General features: G+C 39.4%; 1 protein-coding gene across 2 annotated transcripts in view; it reads left to right on the top strand.

The window, feature by feature from the left end:
- The window catches only part of USP6NL (USP6 N-terminal like), a gene marked incomplete at both ends in the record, with an annotated part of 104,654 nt that overhangs the window by 64,130 nt on the left and 24,178 nt on the right, over positions 1-16,346 (top strand). For both annotated transcript variants that reach the window (XM_082009447.1, XM_082009448.1), the window contains 4 exons: positions 8,739-8,846; positions 11,734-11,843; positions 14,270-14,318; positions 15,686-15,806. In XM_082009447.1, the coding sequence (XP_081865573.1) occupies positions 8,739-8,846; positions 11,734-11,843; positions 14,270-14,318; positions 15,686-15,806 (388 nt within the window). The remainder of the gene's footprint in view (positions 1-8,738; positions 8,847-11,733; positions 11,844-14,269; positions 14,319-15,685; positions 15,807-16,346) is intronic.

Raw genomic sequence — 16,346 nt, 5'->3', positions numbered from 1 at the left:
CACCGCCTTGAAGCACGGAAGCAATAGTCGCAAGAACAATTCCTGACTCTCACTTTCTGTCTTCACTTGATTGGGTAAAGTGGTTAACACTAGAGGAACAAATTGCTAAAGAAAATGAACAGCCTGTATCTTAAAAGACTCACTTCACCTGACATTCCCATGGTTTCTGAGCAGTCAGACTGCTCCTGAAATGAGCATTCTTACAAACAGCACTGAAGGGAACATTGCAGCAACAACAACAGTAATAATGTTGTAGGGTTATAGATTATAATTGTAGCGATGGCTTGGTTTTGGAAAATGGCATGCTTGAGAGATGCTTGTGTTCTTAAAAAGAGAGCAAGGGCGAGTCAGAGAAGGTGATGGTGTCAGGAACAGAGCAGGTATGTACAAAGTACAGGACTTTACACAGCCTGTTTGTAGTGAGCCTTCATAATATACAGCTGAGAGAGTTTTGGCTTGAAGGAATCTGTTCATACTGTACACATAGTGTAAATGAATCCATATATTTGATTACATTATCCTAAACTGTCATATGCTTAATTGCAAAGTACAGTTTTCATTTAATAGCCTTGCAGAGCTGCCTGTAGGCTGCTTCCTTATTTTTTTCTGTCATAACTTCACAAGGAGAGTTAATGAGAAGACATTAACACACTGAAGTGTGTGTGTATGTGCGTGTGAGATGCTTCAATTTACATCTTCCCCTGATACTCACTGTAGAAGAATATCTCAAGAGAGGTAGGGCTCTGGGAATGTCACACTGTTTTCCCATTAGAACTTCTGTGCTTAAACCTAATTTAAAAAAAAAAAAAGGGAGGGTGTGGAGAGTGGAGGGCAGCAATGTGTGACCATGAGGACCTGGAAAGAGATGGAAGAGTTATCACATTGAGACCAGAAATGTGCCAGTCTCTACCATATTTGAGTAATGATTTAGAGGTAATGAAGGATGACATAATAAAATGAACTCATGTATGACTCCATAACCATGTACAAAACTCCTCGATTCCTGTATGATTATTTAGGCATCTTTTCAGTGGAGTCGTCATCATTCTTACAGACACCAGTGTCTGAAATCTGTAACTACCCTTGTGTCTTTGTGTGATTGATATTTGTCAAAGCAAAGCTTTCATCTCCCCATCAGTCATTTCTTATGCAGCAAGCATCATAGAGCAGCAAAGTTTGTGTTTGTGTGGTCTTTTTCTAGCTTATGCTTTTATTTCCTATTTGTATTCTACTGCTTAATAATCCAGGGTACAATTAACCACCACAGATAGTAAATTCTTCCTGGTTTAGTATGATCATAACTTTCAGAAAAGATCAAATAATACTGTTATATATTATATTCCCAAAGTATTTCTGTCTTTCACTGTCTACCTTCATCTATCTCTGAAGTTGCCTAAATTGAGAGGGAAAGGAAGAAGAGAAACAGTCAGGGTAGCTGGCAATTTCCAGCTGTTCTGGCATTCATACAGAATATAATAATCAAGACTCCACTTAGTTTGGAGTCTGAACACAGAGCCTTAATGAAGAACCCTCTTCGCATCCCTGAGATTTTTTGAATAAGATTGAGCAACTTCTTGTATTTGCACTGTTTCTTCCTTTTATGCAACGCACAGAAGTTGGAAGAACCTCTAAAGGCAGCAGCCTTTATAAATACACTTTCTTTTAATTATAAATGTACTTTCTTGTGAGACTTCAGAATTTAATTCTTACACTTTTCATCACTGATTCTTTTTGAGGTGGCAGAGTCCCTCAGCTGCTTCTGCAGCTCTTCCTGATATAACTGAGAAAATTGTATTTTCAAGACAACCATGTTTATATCTTGCAACAGCAAGAATGCCAGTTGCCACTCTTCAGACTAGTGCTGTGTAATAGCACCCTCGTTTCTTGTCCAGGATCTAGTTGGGTTTATGAGCTGGAGAGATTGGGGCAGGGGAAGGAAGGGGAGGTTGTATGTTTTCCAGGTTTTTTGCATGGAGGCCACACTGAATGTTGGATGTCATGGACTTCATTATTGGAGATGATAGCTAATTTGAACTATTCCACATTTGAGATTTTTTTTTTTTTTTTTTATTCTTACAAAGTAAGCTTTTCAATTCATTCTATATATTCTCTTGTTTCACAGTGGGAAGGTCCAATTTACGGGTCCAGTTTCTTTTTGCATGTGAAGCTCCATTTGAGTTCCCAGGTGGTAGGGCCTCATCTAGTGGCCACTTGTCCTATCTACTTCAGGATCGACAATATTAGTAATAATTGCAAGAGTTTATGACAACCATCTTTGGCTGAATATCAGCTTAGATGTGGTACAGAACTTGAACCTGTATTTTTATTTAAGTTGCATTTATATAATTCTGTCTACCAAGGATGACTTTCTTTTTTTGATGTCCTATGCAGACGGAAACATCGTGGATTCCGTAACATCATTCTTTGAATGATGGATGTTTTCATACAATGATTGTCTGAACTCTGAGTTTATAAAGTTGTATTTTGTTTTGAGCTATTATTTTAAGAAAGCCTTAATTTTAAAGAATTTGTTGAAGATTGACTTGTTTCATCTGCCCAGAGGTAGAAGAAAAAGTCAAGTCACTTGCAGAATTTTCTACTTTTTATTTTAATTATTATCCAGAGAGAACAGAAGAGTAGGTTAGGATTCTGCAAGTATATAGACGCAACCCAGTGTTTCTCAACATATTTTCAACCTTATATTACATAAGGAAATAAAAGGCAGCAGAGGGCAGTAGTATGGTACTTACAGTAAAGATATTCAGTTAGCTAATAATCAGTTTGCTCATGTATATTTTCATCAACTGTTTGGTGACTGAATGATTATCAGAAATTAGTTTTGCTGTGAAGTATGTGTGGGATCACCCCCCTGAGATGTGGTGCAGCCATGTCACTTTCAGAAAATCGCAGAATTATACAGGCTCACGGAATGGTTGAGGTTGGAAGGGACCTCTAGAGGTCATCTGGTCCAAACCCTGTGCTCAAGCAGGGCCACCTACAGCCAGCTGCCTTGGACTGTGTCCAGACAGCTTTTGAGTATCTCTAAGGATGGAGACTCCACAACCTCCCTGGGCAACCTGTGCCAGTGCTTGGTCATCCTCACAGTGAAAAAGTGTTTCCTGATGTTCAGAGGGAACCTGCTGTGTTTCAGTTTGTGCCCATTTCCACTGGTCCTGTCACTGGGCATGCTGGAAAGAGCCTGGCTCTGTCCTCTTTGCACCCTCCCTTCAGGTATTTATATATATTGATGGGATTTGCCTGAACCTTCTCTTCTCCAGGCTGAACAGTCCCAGCTCTCTCAGATTTTCATCACAGCAGAGATGGTCAAGCCCCTTCATCTTTGCGGTTTCTCCAATATGTCCATGTCTGTCTTGTACTGAGGAACCCAGAACTGGACACAGTATTCCAGGTGTGGCCTTACCACTGATGAGCAGAGGTGAAATTACCTCAACCTCCCTCAACCTGCTGGCAATACTTCTGTCTAACGCAGCCCAGGATACCTTTAGTCTTCTTTCCTTCAAGGGCACAGTCCTGGCTTCTGTTCAACTTGGTGCCCTCCAGGCCCCCCAGGTCCTTTCTGTCAATCTGCTTTCCAGCTGGGTGGTCCCCAGCACGTACTGGTGCATGGGGTTGTTCCTCCCCAGGTGCAGGACTTTGCACCTCTCCTTGTTGAACTTCATGAAGTTCCTGTCAGCCCATTTCTCCAGCTTGTCTTGGGTGGCAGCATGACCCTCAGCCACTCCTCTCCATTTTATATTGTATATAAAATTATTCACACTTGTTTCAACATTGTCGTTTGTGTGATGGAACCTGTGCTGTGAAAGGTTCTGTTCTTGAGTTAACATTTCTCTCTCATATACCAGGCAGACAGTGGAAGTCTTTAGTCTGGTGTTTGCTGAGTCTGTAGGCAGGATCTTCACAGAATCACAGAATCACTAGGTTGGAAAGGACCTTCAAGATCATCAAGTCCAACCATTAATCCAGCACCACCATGTCCCCTAAACCATGTCCTGAAGTGCCACATCCACACGTTTTTTGAACGCTTCCAGAGATGGCGACTCCACCACCTCCCTGGGCAGCCTGTTCCAATGCTTGACCACTCTCTCGGTGAAGAAATTTTTCCTAATATCCAATCTAAACCTCCCCTGGCGCAACTTGAGGCCATTTCCTCTTGTCCTATCACTAGTTACTTGGGAGAAGAGGCCAACACCCTCGTCGCCACAACCCCCTTTCAGGTAGTTGTAGAGAGCAATAAGGTCTCCTCTCAGCCTCCTCTTTTCCAGACTAAACAACCCCAGTTCCCTCAGCCACTCCCCATAAAACTTGTGCTCCAGACCCCTCACCAGCTTCGTTGCCCTTCTCCGGACACGCTCCAGCACCTCAGCGTCCTTCTTGTAGTGAGGGGCCCAAAACTGAACACAGGATTCAAGGTGCAGCCTCACCAGTGCCGAGTACAGGGGCACGATCACTTCCCTACTCCTGCTGGCCACACTATTTCTGATACAGGCCAGGACATTGTTGGCCTTCTTGGCCACCTGGGCGCACTGCTGGCTCATGTTCAGCCGGCTGTCAACCAGCACCCCCAGGTCCCTTTCCGGCGGGCAGCTCTCCAGCCACTCCTCCCCAAGCCTGTAGCATTGCATGGGGTGTTGTGGCCAAAGCGCAGGACCCGGCACTTGGCCTTATTAAACCTCATACAGTTGACCTCGGCCCATCGATCCAGCCTGTCCAGATCCCTCTGCAGAGCCCTCCTACCCTCCAGCAGATCAACACTCCCACCCAACTGTGTGTCATCTGCAAACTTACTGAGGGAGCACTCGATTCCCTCATCCAGATCATCAATAAAGATATTGAACAAGACCAGCCCCAGAACCGAGCCCTGGGGAACACCACTTGTGACCGGCCACCAGCTGGATTTAACATCGTTCACCACAACTCTCTGGGCTCGGCCATCCAGCCAGTTCTTTACCCAGCGAAGAGTAAACCTGTCTAAGCCACGAGCTGCCAGTTTCTCCAGGAGAATGCTGTGGGAGACGCTGTCAAAGGCTTTACTAAAGTCCAGGTAGACGACGTCCACAGTCTTTCCCTCATCCACTGGGTGGGTCACCTGCTCATAGAAGGAGATCGGGTTGGTCAAGCAGGACCTGCCTTTCATGAACCCATGCTGGCTGGGCCTGATCCCTTGGTTGTCCTGCAGGTGCCCTGTGAGCACTCTCAAGACCAACCGCTCCATAATCTTCCCTGGAACAGAGGTCAGGCTGACAGGCCTGTAGTTCCCAGGATCCTCCTTCTGGCCTTTCTTGTAGATGGGCGTCACATGGGCAAGCCTCCAGTCTTCTGGGACCTCCCCTGTTAACCAGGACTGCTGATAAATGATGGAGAGTGGCTTGGCAAGCTCCTCCGCCAGCTCTCTCAGTACTCTCGGGTGGATCCCATCAGGCCCCATAGACTTGTGGGTGTCCAGGTGGTTTAGCATGTCCTTGACTGCTTCCTCCTGGATTATGAGGAGTACATTGTGCTCTCCATCCTCGTCTTCCAGCTCAGGGAGCTGAATACCCTGTGGATACCTGGACTGGCTAATAAAGACTGAGGCAAAGAAGGCATTAAGTACCTCAGCCTTGTCCTCGTCCTTGGAGACAATGTTCCCCGCCATATCCAGTAGGGGATGGAGATTCTCCTTGCCTCTCTTTGTGTTGTTAATATATTTGTAAAAACATTTTTTATTATCCTTTACGACTGTGGCCAGACTGAGCTCTAGCTGGGCTTTTGCCTTTGTAATGATTGTAATGATTTGGGATGACTGAGAGCTTTTTTTCCTCTGCCTAAATAAAAGAATAGTTGGAACAGCAGAATCAGCTGGATGCAGATCTAAAATGGTTTGCAAGAAACTCCGAATCTTATTTGGGTTTATTCTGTCAGGTAGTGTAATAATTCTGATCTTAGCTACTGAAAATTGCTTTCCTTCTGGTTTGTGTGGTGATTTTTTTTTGCATAACTGTAGTGGGCTGATGAAACTGCTGGTCTCTCTGTCCTTTCCACTCTTTTTAAGGTTTTATTTTCCAACTAATTTTTCAAACATTTCTTTAAAAGCACTTCCACAATTCTTTATCTCAGTTTTTACTTACTACTTCAAGGGCTTTTCTAGTGCTTGGCTGTTTCAGTCTGGGAGGTGCAGAAAATGGGAAAACTGTAAATATCATAGACTTCTCTGAAACTGGTTGTTCTTCTCCCGTTTTATTTCTTGAAAAAAATCAAAACAACCCCACACTTTGGGTGGTTTGAATTTGTTTTAATTCTGGTTCAATAAGAAACTGTTATTACAAAGGCTTATTTCTGGTCTTTGATGTCCACCTGACATTCTCCCACAATATTAATTTAGAACAACAGTAGTCTTGGGAGTTTGTTCTTCAACCAGTTCCCTTCATTAATAACCTTATAGTTGTTGGAGACATTTGAAAATAAGTTACAAAATGATAATTAACTGGGAAAAATGTTTGTTATCAAGGTACACTGTTGCTGTAGCATGAATCTGAAGAATAAAGCTACATGTCACTGAGGACATACAGCACTGCTTGCCTTTTTTTTTTTTTTTTTTTTTTTGGCCTTTTGTCTTTTTCTTTCAGGTTCCCAGAAAAGATACCACAAATGTGGCTCATCCTCTTTCCAGTAGACAGGCTAATCTCTTTCCAGGATGAGTCCACTGCAATTGGTGTTGCTTGGCTTTCAGAAGACTGAATTATTTCCTCTCTCACAAGCAGCTATCCTTGTGTCTGTGTTGACGTACACTGAAATTCTCTCTGTGAGCTGAAGTCTGGGTATATATCTATGGAGAAGGGTGTTTTGTAGCACTGTACGTTGTTCTTTATCCTTACAGAAGAAACTGTACTGATGTAACTGTGCTCACACTAGAAGTGCTTCTGCTTTAGCATTCTTAATAATATTAAAACAGCAACATTTTCATTAAACACACAACGTTTTCTTTGTGGACAGCCTCCAGGATTGCTGTTGCATCTTATACAAGTTTAAAGTTTTATTTGAAAAGGGGACAGGAAGAAAAGTCATAACATTACTTGTGTGAGACTTATGCATTCTCAAATCCAGGCACAAATCCTTGCTGGCATTAAAGACACCTTCAAAGATCTGTATATCCCAAACAGCAGCAGCTTTGCAAATATACTGCAATGAGGAGTTTGTTAATCTTCCAAAACTGGAGACGTGAAATATGTGAAAAAGAAAAAAGGATCCTGTCTTTGAGGAGGACACTTCTTTTAATATATTTCTTAGCTACATACATAAAGTTCGTAAATGTTTCAAGGAAGTGATAGATTTGTTAATTGAAATTTTTAAGTTCTAACTTTCATTGTAGGTTAAATGCAAGGAATAAATCATTTTGGGAAGGGTTGTGTATGTTTTGTTCTCTTTTAAATCTAATTGTCCCCCTATGCCATCATTACAATAATGGTAAAAACAGAACTTCAGAAAGAGTTCATTTTCTTTGTTAGCATTCTCTATTTTTCCCTTTTCTTAGACAAATCTCCTGAAAGATGGTAACATTTTTTCTGTGTTTTTGGAATTACTAGGATTCAATTGCTCTGAGGCTTTGCTTATCTTGAGTCTCTCCTGGCTGCGTAAAGCCAAGACTTTAGACAGCTAGTCAATCTTTCTCTGTTTAGGAGCTCTTCGTGTTCCTAAATGCTGCAGCATAAAGAGATACAAAACAGCAGAGAGTTGAGGAAGACCATTGTCAGTGCTCCTGACTTACTTAAAAAAGCCCAGTAAGAACCAACCGCTGAGTGAGAGTGCAAGAGCAGTGACATGTCAGAGGCAAGGCTGATAAGTAGTTTATATAGTGACTGTAGTTATGCACAGGTACTGAGTTACCCCCTTCTGACCCATTTCTAATACACGCTTTATGTGTCAGAACACACAGAATGGGGAATTTAATCTTCTGTTTCACAGCTAAGAATTGCATGCAGTGTTTGTAGTTTGTTCTGTATTCTTAGAAACCATAGCTAGAATATCTTTTATACATTGTTTTTGTGCAAATGTTTTAATATGCATTTAGAAAACTGATTATTAGTTTAGAAATATGATCTGAAATCTGTTAGATTTAGAAATGGCAGACCCTATGGGGTTTTCTTTTGTGATCTCAGGTTTGTTTATTATGCATATATACGTTTCAGCACACTGTTGCAGTTTTACAAGAATTCAAAAATCAGTTACACTTTTTTTTCTTTTACTGGTAAACTTTAAAGCTTTGTGATATTGCTGATTGCCTTTCAGCATTCCCATCTGTAGTTTGTAATTGTAGTGACTTATCTGTGGCTTGTCCTGAAATATTGGATTGCCAAGAATCTCATTTTATTGGGGTCTAAATTACAAAATTTGGAGTAGTCTTTCCAATGTTTGTAGAACATTCAGAGGTGAATGTGACACAGTTTTGATAGGTCTTCCTACATGCTAAAGTCCTGCCTTGTAAACATCACCTGCACAGAAGGATGTTTTGGGCTGTGTCCCCTTTTTGTTCCCAGTTCCATCAACAGAGGTCCCAGATAGTGTCACTGGATGCTTTCAGTCTCTCAAAAGATACTGGAACACTTTGTCCCCCAGCAGGTCATCCCTTTGCTAGGACAGTTGATATAATTGCGTTTTTCTCTTTAGCATGTTTTGTGTCACTGTTTCTTTTGTTTAGACCACTGTAGATTGTACTGTATTGATATTTTATTTTCTTTTTACAGTTTCATAGGAGAATTTATAAAGGAATCCCCCTGCAGTTCAGAGGGCAAGTCTGGTCGTTACTGCTTGACGTCCCTAAAATGAAAGAAGAAATGAAAGACTTTTATAATGTGAGTTTGTATAATTTCCACTTAATTTAAAAATTTCAGATAGTACAGGCATTATTAAGCTTTTGTTGTTATGCAGTGTTTAAAAAAAAAGACTGGAAATTGCATTGGACTCTACTGCTTGTTTTAGCTAGGAAAAAGGCTATGTATTGAAAAGCGCTTTTCCAACTTATTTTTTGGTTCTGTAACTCATGTAGATAAATTGATCTTCTTTCCATTTCTTTTCCCATCCTCAAATACTTGCAAAAGCCCTTCTAAAGCCAAAGCAAAACAAAATAAGAAAAAAACCCCTGTCCCAGTAAGACAGAAACCTCTGAAACAACAGCTCTTTGAGAAATGTCTATTGAGGATGCACTTTGTTAGCTGAATATCAGTAAGAGGAGTTCCAGTGTTGTGGAGGGGATGGAGGTTGGTGCCTTAATCTTGTAAAAGCCAGAACAAGCTGGCTATCTTTCTGCCATCTCATCTCTAAGTGAAGCTTAGATATCCCTTACAAAGCACTGTCTGGTTACTTGATTTTAGTCTCAGCGGTGCAACTGATGACACGATGTTAACCCCACATAATTCTACAGGCATAAATTGACCATTTAAGCATATCTTCTACTTAGAATATAAAGAAAATAGCTATGTGTTACCCCTCCAGCCTCCATCCTCACCCTGAGTAGCAGTTAAAGCAACCTCTGAATTACTGTGGTTATGTTCCTCTAAATTTTTCCCTGCTAACACTAATTTTTTTTGTGGGTGTGAATGCAGCTGATGGCCATCAGAGCTAAACTTCAGACAAGAGTGGAAGAGCAGGGTTCATGTGCAGGCTAGTAAGTTAGGCAGGAGGGTAATCAAATCGTTTAAAATTCCATCTTTTCCTCTCCATCTCTCTGCTAAAGGATTATAGGGAGAGTTTAGCTAACAGAAAGGCAATTTAGTATTACAGAGTGTTTAAATTTGCTCCCAAAGGAATTTAAATATTCACTGCCTTTTGAAGAAATAATGTCTAGAGTTTCAAGGAAATGTGTTACTTGTTTGACTTTGGCATTTTCTAATAGCACTTTTTTAGACCTCAGACTTTGGGTCTGAGTAGACAAGGAATCTTGTAATGTCATGAAAGAAGTTCTGTGTTGGCATTGATGTTACCTAAGTTTTGGTGTCAGTGTTCTTCCTCTTAAATTATTTATCACTCTCTAGTCTGACAGGCTGCTTTTTCTGACTATTATGTTGTTTAACTTCGTAAGTAAGACTAGTGGCAGGTCCAAAAGGGATAAAACAAAGTTCATGCTGAATAATGTAGCTATGGGAAAGAACACCGAGTAAAACTATAGAAGTATGTAAAAGTAGGTGAATTCATCTTCTGAAATGATTAATGTCATCTAGTGCTTAATGAAAAACAAAAAAGTGTTTGTAGTTCAGATAGAGAAGTAGAAAGAGTTTCTTCCATCATTATCGTTACTTGCGATAAGCTCATTTTGCTGCTTTCCATTTTCCCATCTCCTGAAGTGGTATTAACACTCCTCGTTACAATTATCACTTAAAGATTGCACTCTCTAAAATTAGGAAGAAAATATGTGCATTTGCTGTAGGTCAAACAGCTTCTTTCAGTTTGCAGTGCAGAGCAACTTACCAGTTCTTAATCTTCTGTCCTTTCCGTTTCTCAACCTCTAGGTACCCTTTCTTTTCACTCACACTAGAGGCTCCCGTGATGGCAAGGACTCAGGGTGCCTCTTCTATTATATTCCAGCAAATCATAGGCTCTGGGTCCTCATGCCACCTTAAAACTATAAATTTTCTCTTCCCTTCTTTTCTTCTGGGGGACAAATCATTATGGATGTTGGTACTTCAAATTATACTGAAAGGTGGATAAAGCTGAGAGTGTGGTTAGTATTGTGCTGGTTAATGTCTGCTACCGGTTGGTTCAATGACTTACAGGTAATTCCAAGTGTGCCTGAAGCTTCTGGTTGTATTCAACGGACTGACCCGATATTATTGTTTCCTATTTGAGTCCTTTGTTTTTCTTATTTTTGTCTTTAAACCTTTTTGTTTTATTGCAACCAGAATCTGTAGGTTTCTGCCTCGTGGTTGTCTGTGTTACTCTCTAATAATGCCTGCTCAGATGTAATGTTTGAAAATACACTGTTGAATCTAGTTAGAAATGTCTTGCAAACTTTCAGGGGCAGAAGTGAGAATGATTGAAAGAATTTCAAGAGAAGATTATTCTAAGTGCAAAAAAATAAGGATGCAACCTAACTTGTGCAGGCTTCCTAAGTATGCAATAGCAAAATTGGATTTAATTATAAAACGTTAAAGCAGGTGCTAAAGTAGAGGAGTTCTACAACCAAATCAGATTAGAACAGAAGGACAGAGGACATGACTAGAGAAATGTCCATTATCTATACTTAGATAATAACTGACGACTACGTATCTATTACTTCTGCTTAGAGAAAAAGGCAGGAAAAGTATGAAAACCACACTAAATCATTTGCTCAAAGTCCAGTCTGGAGCACTTGCATCTTAGGCTCTTGTTCCTGCGTAGTAAAATTCACTTTCTGTCTTTCTCCAGTGATATGCCTACCTGAGAAATGGCAATGAAATTTGAAATGCTGAAACATCCTTGAATATGGGTAGTGAATGGTGTGTCACAAAAATGTGTATTATGAGATTGGTCTTTTTACATCTATACTGTGTGAATGTGCCTGACTCTATAGAATTTTTATATGCATAATATATATATGCGTATTTTGGAAGTTAAAATTGTTATCTTGTGAATTGCTCTTCTATATTAAGTGTTTTAAATCATGAGATGGCAAACCCTTCAATATAGGTGTACAGTCAGGCAGCTTTTGGCTATTCCGGAGTTCCCAATTTTAAACTTAATTTCTGTTCTTTACTGTTTTACCAGAAATTGAAATGTCAAGCACGAGGATCTTCGCCAGATATTAGGCAAATTGATCTTGATGTAAATCGAACATACAGAGATCATATCATGTTTCGAGACAGATATGGTGTTAAGTAAGTAAATTAAAAGGTTTTGTTTCGCTTGTCTTAAAACTAGCTTCCAGTCTGCCTCAAGCATATTGAATGTAGGCTGCAAACTTTCAAAGCAGGATTGTCTGTGTGCAATGACGTAATTACTGTTACTACAGCAAAACCAGGTGGTCACTTCCAACCAACTAGCTTTCCCTCACTATGAGGTGGTCAGTAGCACTCCAAAGAAAACCATTTCTAAGCTGTTCTTATCTTGTTTCATATTTAATAAAAACAGTCTCAGATATTGTAAACACAAAAGCATGGGAATTCCAAGATAATAAATTAATTAAGATTTATTACCCAAATAAAGCAGTATTTTATAAATGAGCATTTAATTATTTACAAATGTAGGCCTTAAGGCTTTTGGATTTCTTCAAAATGTTGTTTTTTGTTTTTGTTTTTTTAATTACTGTCATTGGATGAAGAATATTAGGCAGCTGTCATCTTTAAAAATGCTGAATAGTGAAGTAAGAGGCGATACAAACATCAGCATTGTTGCTAGCTTGCAGCATCAGCACCCTGCTGAGATGAAGAGGGTATTTTTTTTCCCTTCTGTGACTGTATTAGTTCAGTTTTTAATCAGCTTTGCTTTCCAAGGCAGATTCTGCGGTAGTCTGCTATTTTCAAAAAGCAATACTCAAAGATCTGTGGACTTTAATGTGATAATAACCCAAACGTTTTCTTGTATTATTATTCTAGGTATTTTGTGGACAAATTCTAAATGTGGGGAATTTCTCTGGTGGCTGCAACACAGGATGGAGTACAAAGCAGAAATTCCCAAGCTGAGAGCTATTCTGTGCAGCCACTATAACTTAGATATTTGTGCAGTGCTGTCTGTTCTGGAGCTGACGTGCCTCGCCGCTCAGTAGTACTGACACAGTGCCGTGCAAAACTGACTGTGTTGCTTCTGGGCCTCGGTTAGTTTTTATGCACACATTTTAGATGCTAGCAAAAGCTCCTTACCTCATCAATTTGGGGTTAACACATGCAGAGCCAGCTCCAGTCCCTGTAGCTGTGTTGAAAGCATGCCCTCAGAGTGCACAGGAAAGCCTTTGGCTGCATAAAGCAATTTCACACTTGGAATAGATCTTGGAATTACTGTACATGCATTTCCAGTGAGGCCTCGATGAAAAATTCAGAAGTCATTTCACATAGCAATGAAATAAATTCCCTTGGGTAAATCAATAGCGTGTTTGACTCTTAATTAGACTGTATGTCTTTGAAGAGTCATTCTTTTACAGGTCTTTAGTGGTATCATCTAGTGTAAATAGTACTAAAATTACCATTATTCTATGTATCTTGAGATGTGTAAAAAAATCTTGAGATTGAGCTTTTATGTTCAGTTTCATGTGGTCAGCTGAAGATACAGAAGGTTCCTGCGTGCATTTGGGACCTTTTAGTTTGTCCTTGTAAAGTAACACTCAATATCTAGTACTCCAGGTTACGCTTTACTTTGGTTCCTGGAGAAAGACTAAGCTTCTGTTCTGCAAGAGGGCAAACAAAAATGCCGTAATCTAGATGTTTTGGTAAAGTTTTCCAAGTATGCATCCTTTCCCCGTAGAAAATATGCAGCTTTTTACTTATGCTTTCTTTTTTTAACCTGGTCATATCTATTTCTATACATTTGATTAGTGGCAGGCAGAGGGAATTTCCTTGGACAGAAAAAGGACAGTATGCAAAACTCAGCAGTTAAATTTTAGCAGTTTTAGTTGTAGATGAAAGTAGGCCCTCAGGTTTCCAAATTATCTCCCCAACAAATCACAAAAAATAACTGAGAGTTTAAAAATTCATTATGAGAGCTCTCCACCATTATTTTGATAGCTCAGTTGGAGAAGAGCAGAGTTTCGTTTTCATACACAGAGCTTGGTGCACTCTGGAGGACTGAGCATAGGATGCCAAGTCAGAGTTGGTATTGTTTTTCTTCAGTTTGACAGTAGCCGTCACTAAAGCAGCCTTTAATTTGGGTGCCAAGATTAAGACACCTTTGTAGCTGCTTTGTGTATTTCAACTCTTCTCCATCTCTGTCTGATTTTAGTAACAGCTGTTAGTGTTCTGCAAGCAAACTTTCTGTTTAAAGTTTGGCACTCAGAATAAATCAGTGTTTGAAACGTAGCCCGTCCTATGTTTCACTTTACCCATCTGTAAAAGGGATGATCTGACACCATTGGCCTTCTCAAAGTATTACAGGTATTTTTTGTAACCCTTCAACATGTAAAACATGGGAAAGTGTATGGTTTGAAATCAGAAGCCAATATCATTGTTAAGTGAGGTTTGTCCTGTTTTTTAGTGCTAGACAAGTTAAATTGTGGAAAGAGGTTTCCAAAACATAGTTCATAACTTTTTATGTTTTTCTGTTCTTACAAAAGACAGTATCATAATATTTTCCTTTTCTACTCTTATTTCTCCAGGCAACAATCTTTATTCCATGTTTTAGCTGCATATTCCATATATAACACGGTAAGTTATGTACCTTCACACTTAAATATGGTTTCTCTGAATGTGCTATAAGATAATAACTTGCAATTCTGTATCTTCTTGCTACCTAAAAAACCCTCAAACCCAAACATTTCAGAGACCTTTGGAAGTACATAGAAATAAATTACTTGTGTGTTGACATGTTTTGAGCTGAAGTTAGACTAAAACAAAGCATCTTGATTATGAGTATTTTATTTGACAGGCTGAACTGTGCATACAGTTTGACTGAAACCAAGTATTCTGTCTAATAAGAATAATGAATTTGAGCTGTGCTGGAGTTTTGTACTACTGATTTTTTTTTCCCCCCGTTATGTTATATACCTCCCATTAAGATCGTTTGAATGATGGGAGGGAAAACACACTGCAGAAAGATGCACGTTGGAGTAAACCTTTCTGTCTTGTTTCAGTTTCTGTCTCCTCACATTTTTTGGCCCATAAAAGAACGTACATTGCTGGAATTCATTGTCTTTCACTTGTTATGTTGTCTTAAACTTTTCTTTCTATGGAGCTGTGACACACTCAGAAATAAAACTCTGGAAGGATCTTTATGTATCTCCTATAGAACATTGGACTAGTGTTTTCAAGGTGCATGAAAAATGTTGTTTAAAATCAACTGTTAAAGTGTAATGATGGGAATACTGCAGTGAGGATTTTATTTTGTACTTAAGTTGTTGCACTTTTCCTTGTAATGTATAGCAGTTCTTAGCTTTGGTTTTATTTCAAGAGCAAAGTTCTGCTAAGAACTTGTAAACCTGAAAGAACATATTTAACTATTAAGTCATTGTCCTTACAAATAATTTGTCTGAGCAGCTAAATGATAGTGACAGTTGGTTCCTGACATAAAAGTCAAAATTCTTCAGGTTTATTACATCTGCTTGCCATGGGCTTCTAAAGCTGAGCAGGTTTATAGTTGTGCATCACTCTTGAAAGGTCCTGTGTTTATCAGATGGTGCCCTGACTGTAAAGCAAAACAAAGCAAGACCCCCGTTTCCCAAAAAAAACCCCCAAATAACAACTAAATGGAAAATACATCCATTCAGAGAATAAGATTATACAGTTACTTGAAATTTCTAGTACTGACAAGGGTTTTGTGTATCGGTAGAGAGTTCTAATGAACAATCGAGACTTACAGTTTACTTTTCAGTTGGAGGATTGTGCTTCATCTCTTCTGTCTATCAATATTTTTAAATGTTCAGATATTAAGTGTATTTGGTGGTGTTGTAATTAAGGAACTTTACGCCATCAGGACAGGCATCCTCTTTCCTCCACTAGTTCATGGAGGAACTAACAGCTCATGGTTATGAGGCTTTTGTTTTCAGCGTTTTAATATTTCCCTGTCTGATTTTCAGGAAGTTGGATACTGTCAGGGAATGAGCCAGATCACAGCTTTACTCCTTATGTACATGAATGAAGAAGATGCCTTCTGGGCCTTGGTGAAACTTCTCTCTGGTCCAAAGCATGCTATGCATGGTATGGAGATTCATGTCACTTAGTATATATTAGGTTTCAACCTGCCCTATTTAAATTGTAAATTATTTGAAAATGGAACTATGCTGTTCTGTCTGTATAGTCAAAATAAGACATAATATGAGCTTTATACTGGGGGGCCACTGGATATTACTGAAGCTCACCCATATAATGGTAAGTAATTGTTTTTCTATGTGATATCTTTCAAATAGTTCTTTCCTCTTAAACTCTTGGGGAATGTAACCAGTTGAAAGGTGGTTATGTAGGTATCTATATAAGCAGTAAAATATTAGCGTAAACCTAATACAGAATGTGTTAAATAAAATTGTGGCTATGCTATCATTTGACAGGACAGGAATCCACAGTAAAAAATTGACACTGTATCTAGGCATTAACTTTGGGTTTCTTTCTTAGTTTTATCTCTTCATGGCACAGCATTTCCTGCTCTCGCCATCTTGTTACATTTATGTTATTGGTAGTTGTCTCTTTCCATGCCAAATTTAGTATGATCTAGGCATATTCCATGCCTATTGGCATGGAACT

This window comes from Phaethon aethereus (genome assembly GCF_964289735.1).
Source record: "Phaethon aethereus genome assembly, chromosome: 1".
Taxonomy (NCBI): Eukaryota; Metazoa; Chordata; class Aves; order Phaethontiformes; family Phaethontidae; genus Phaethon; species Phaethon aethereus.
This window is presented reverse-complemented; position numbering and strand designations above follow the sequence as displayed.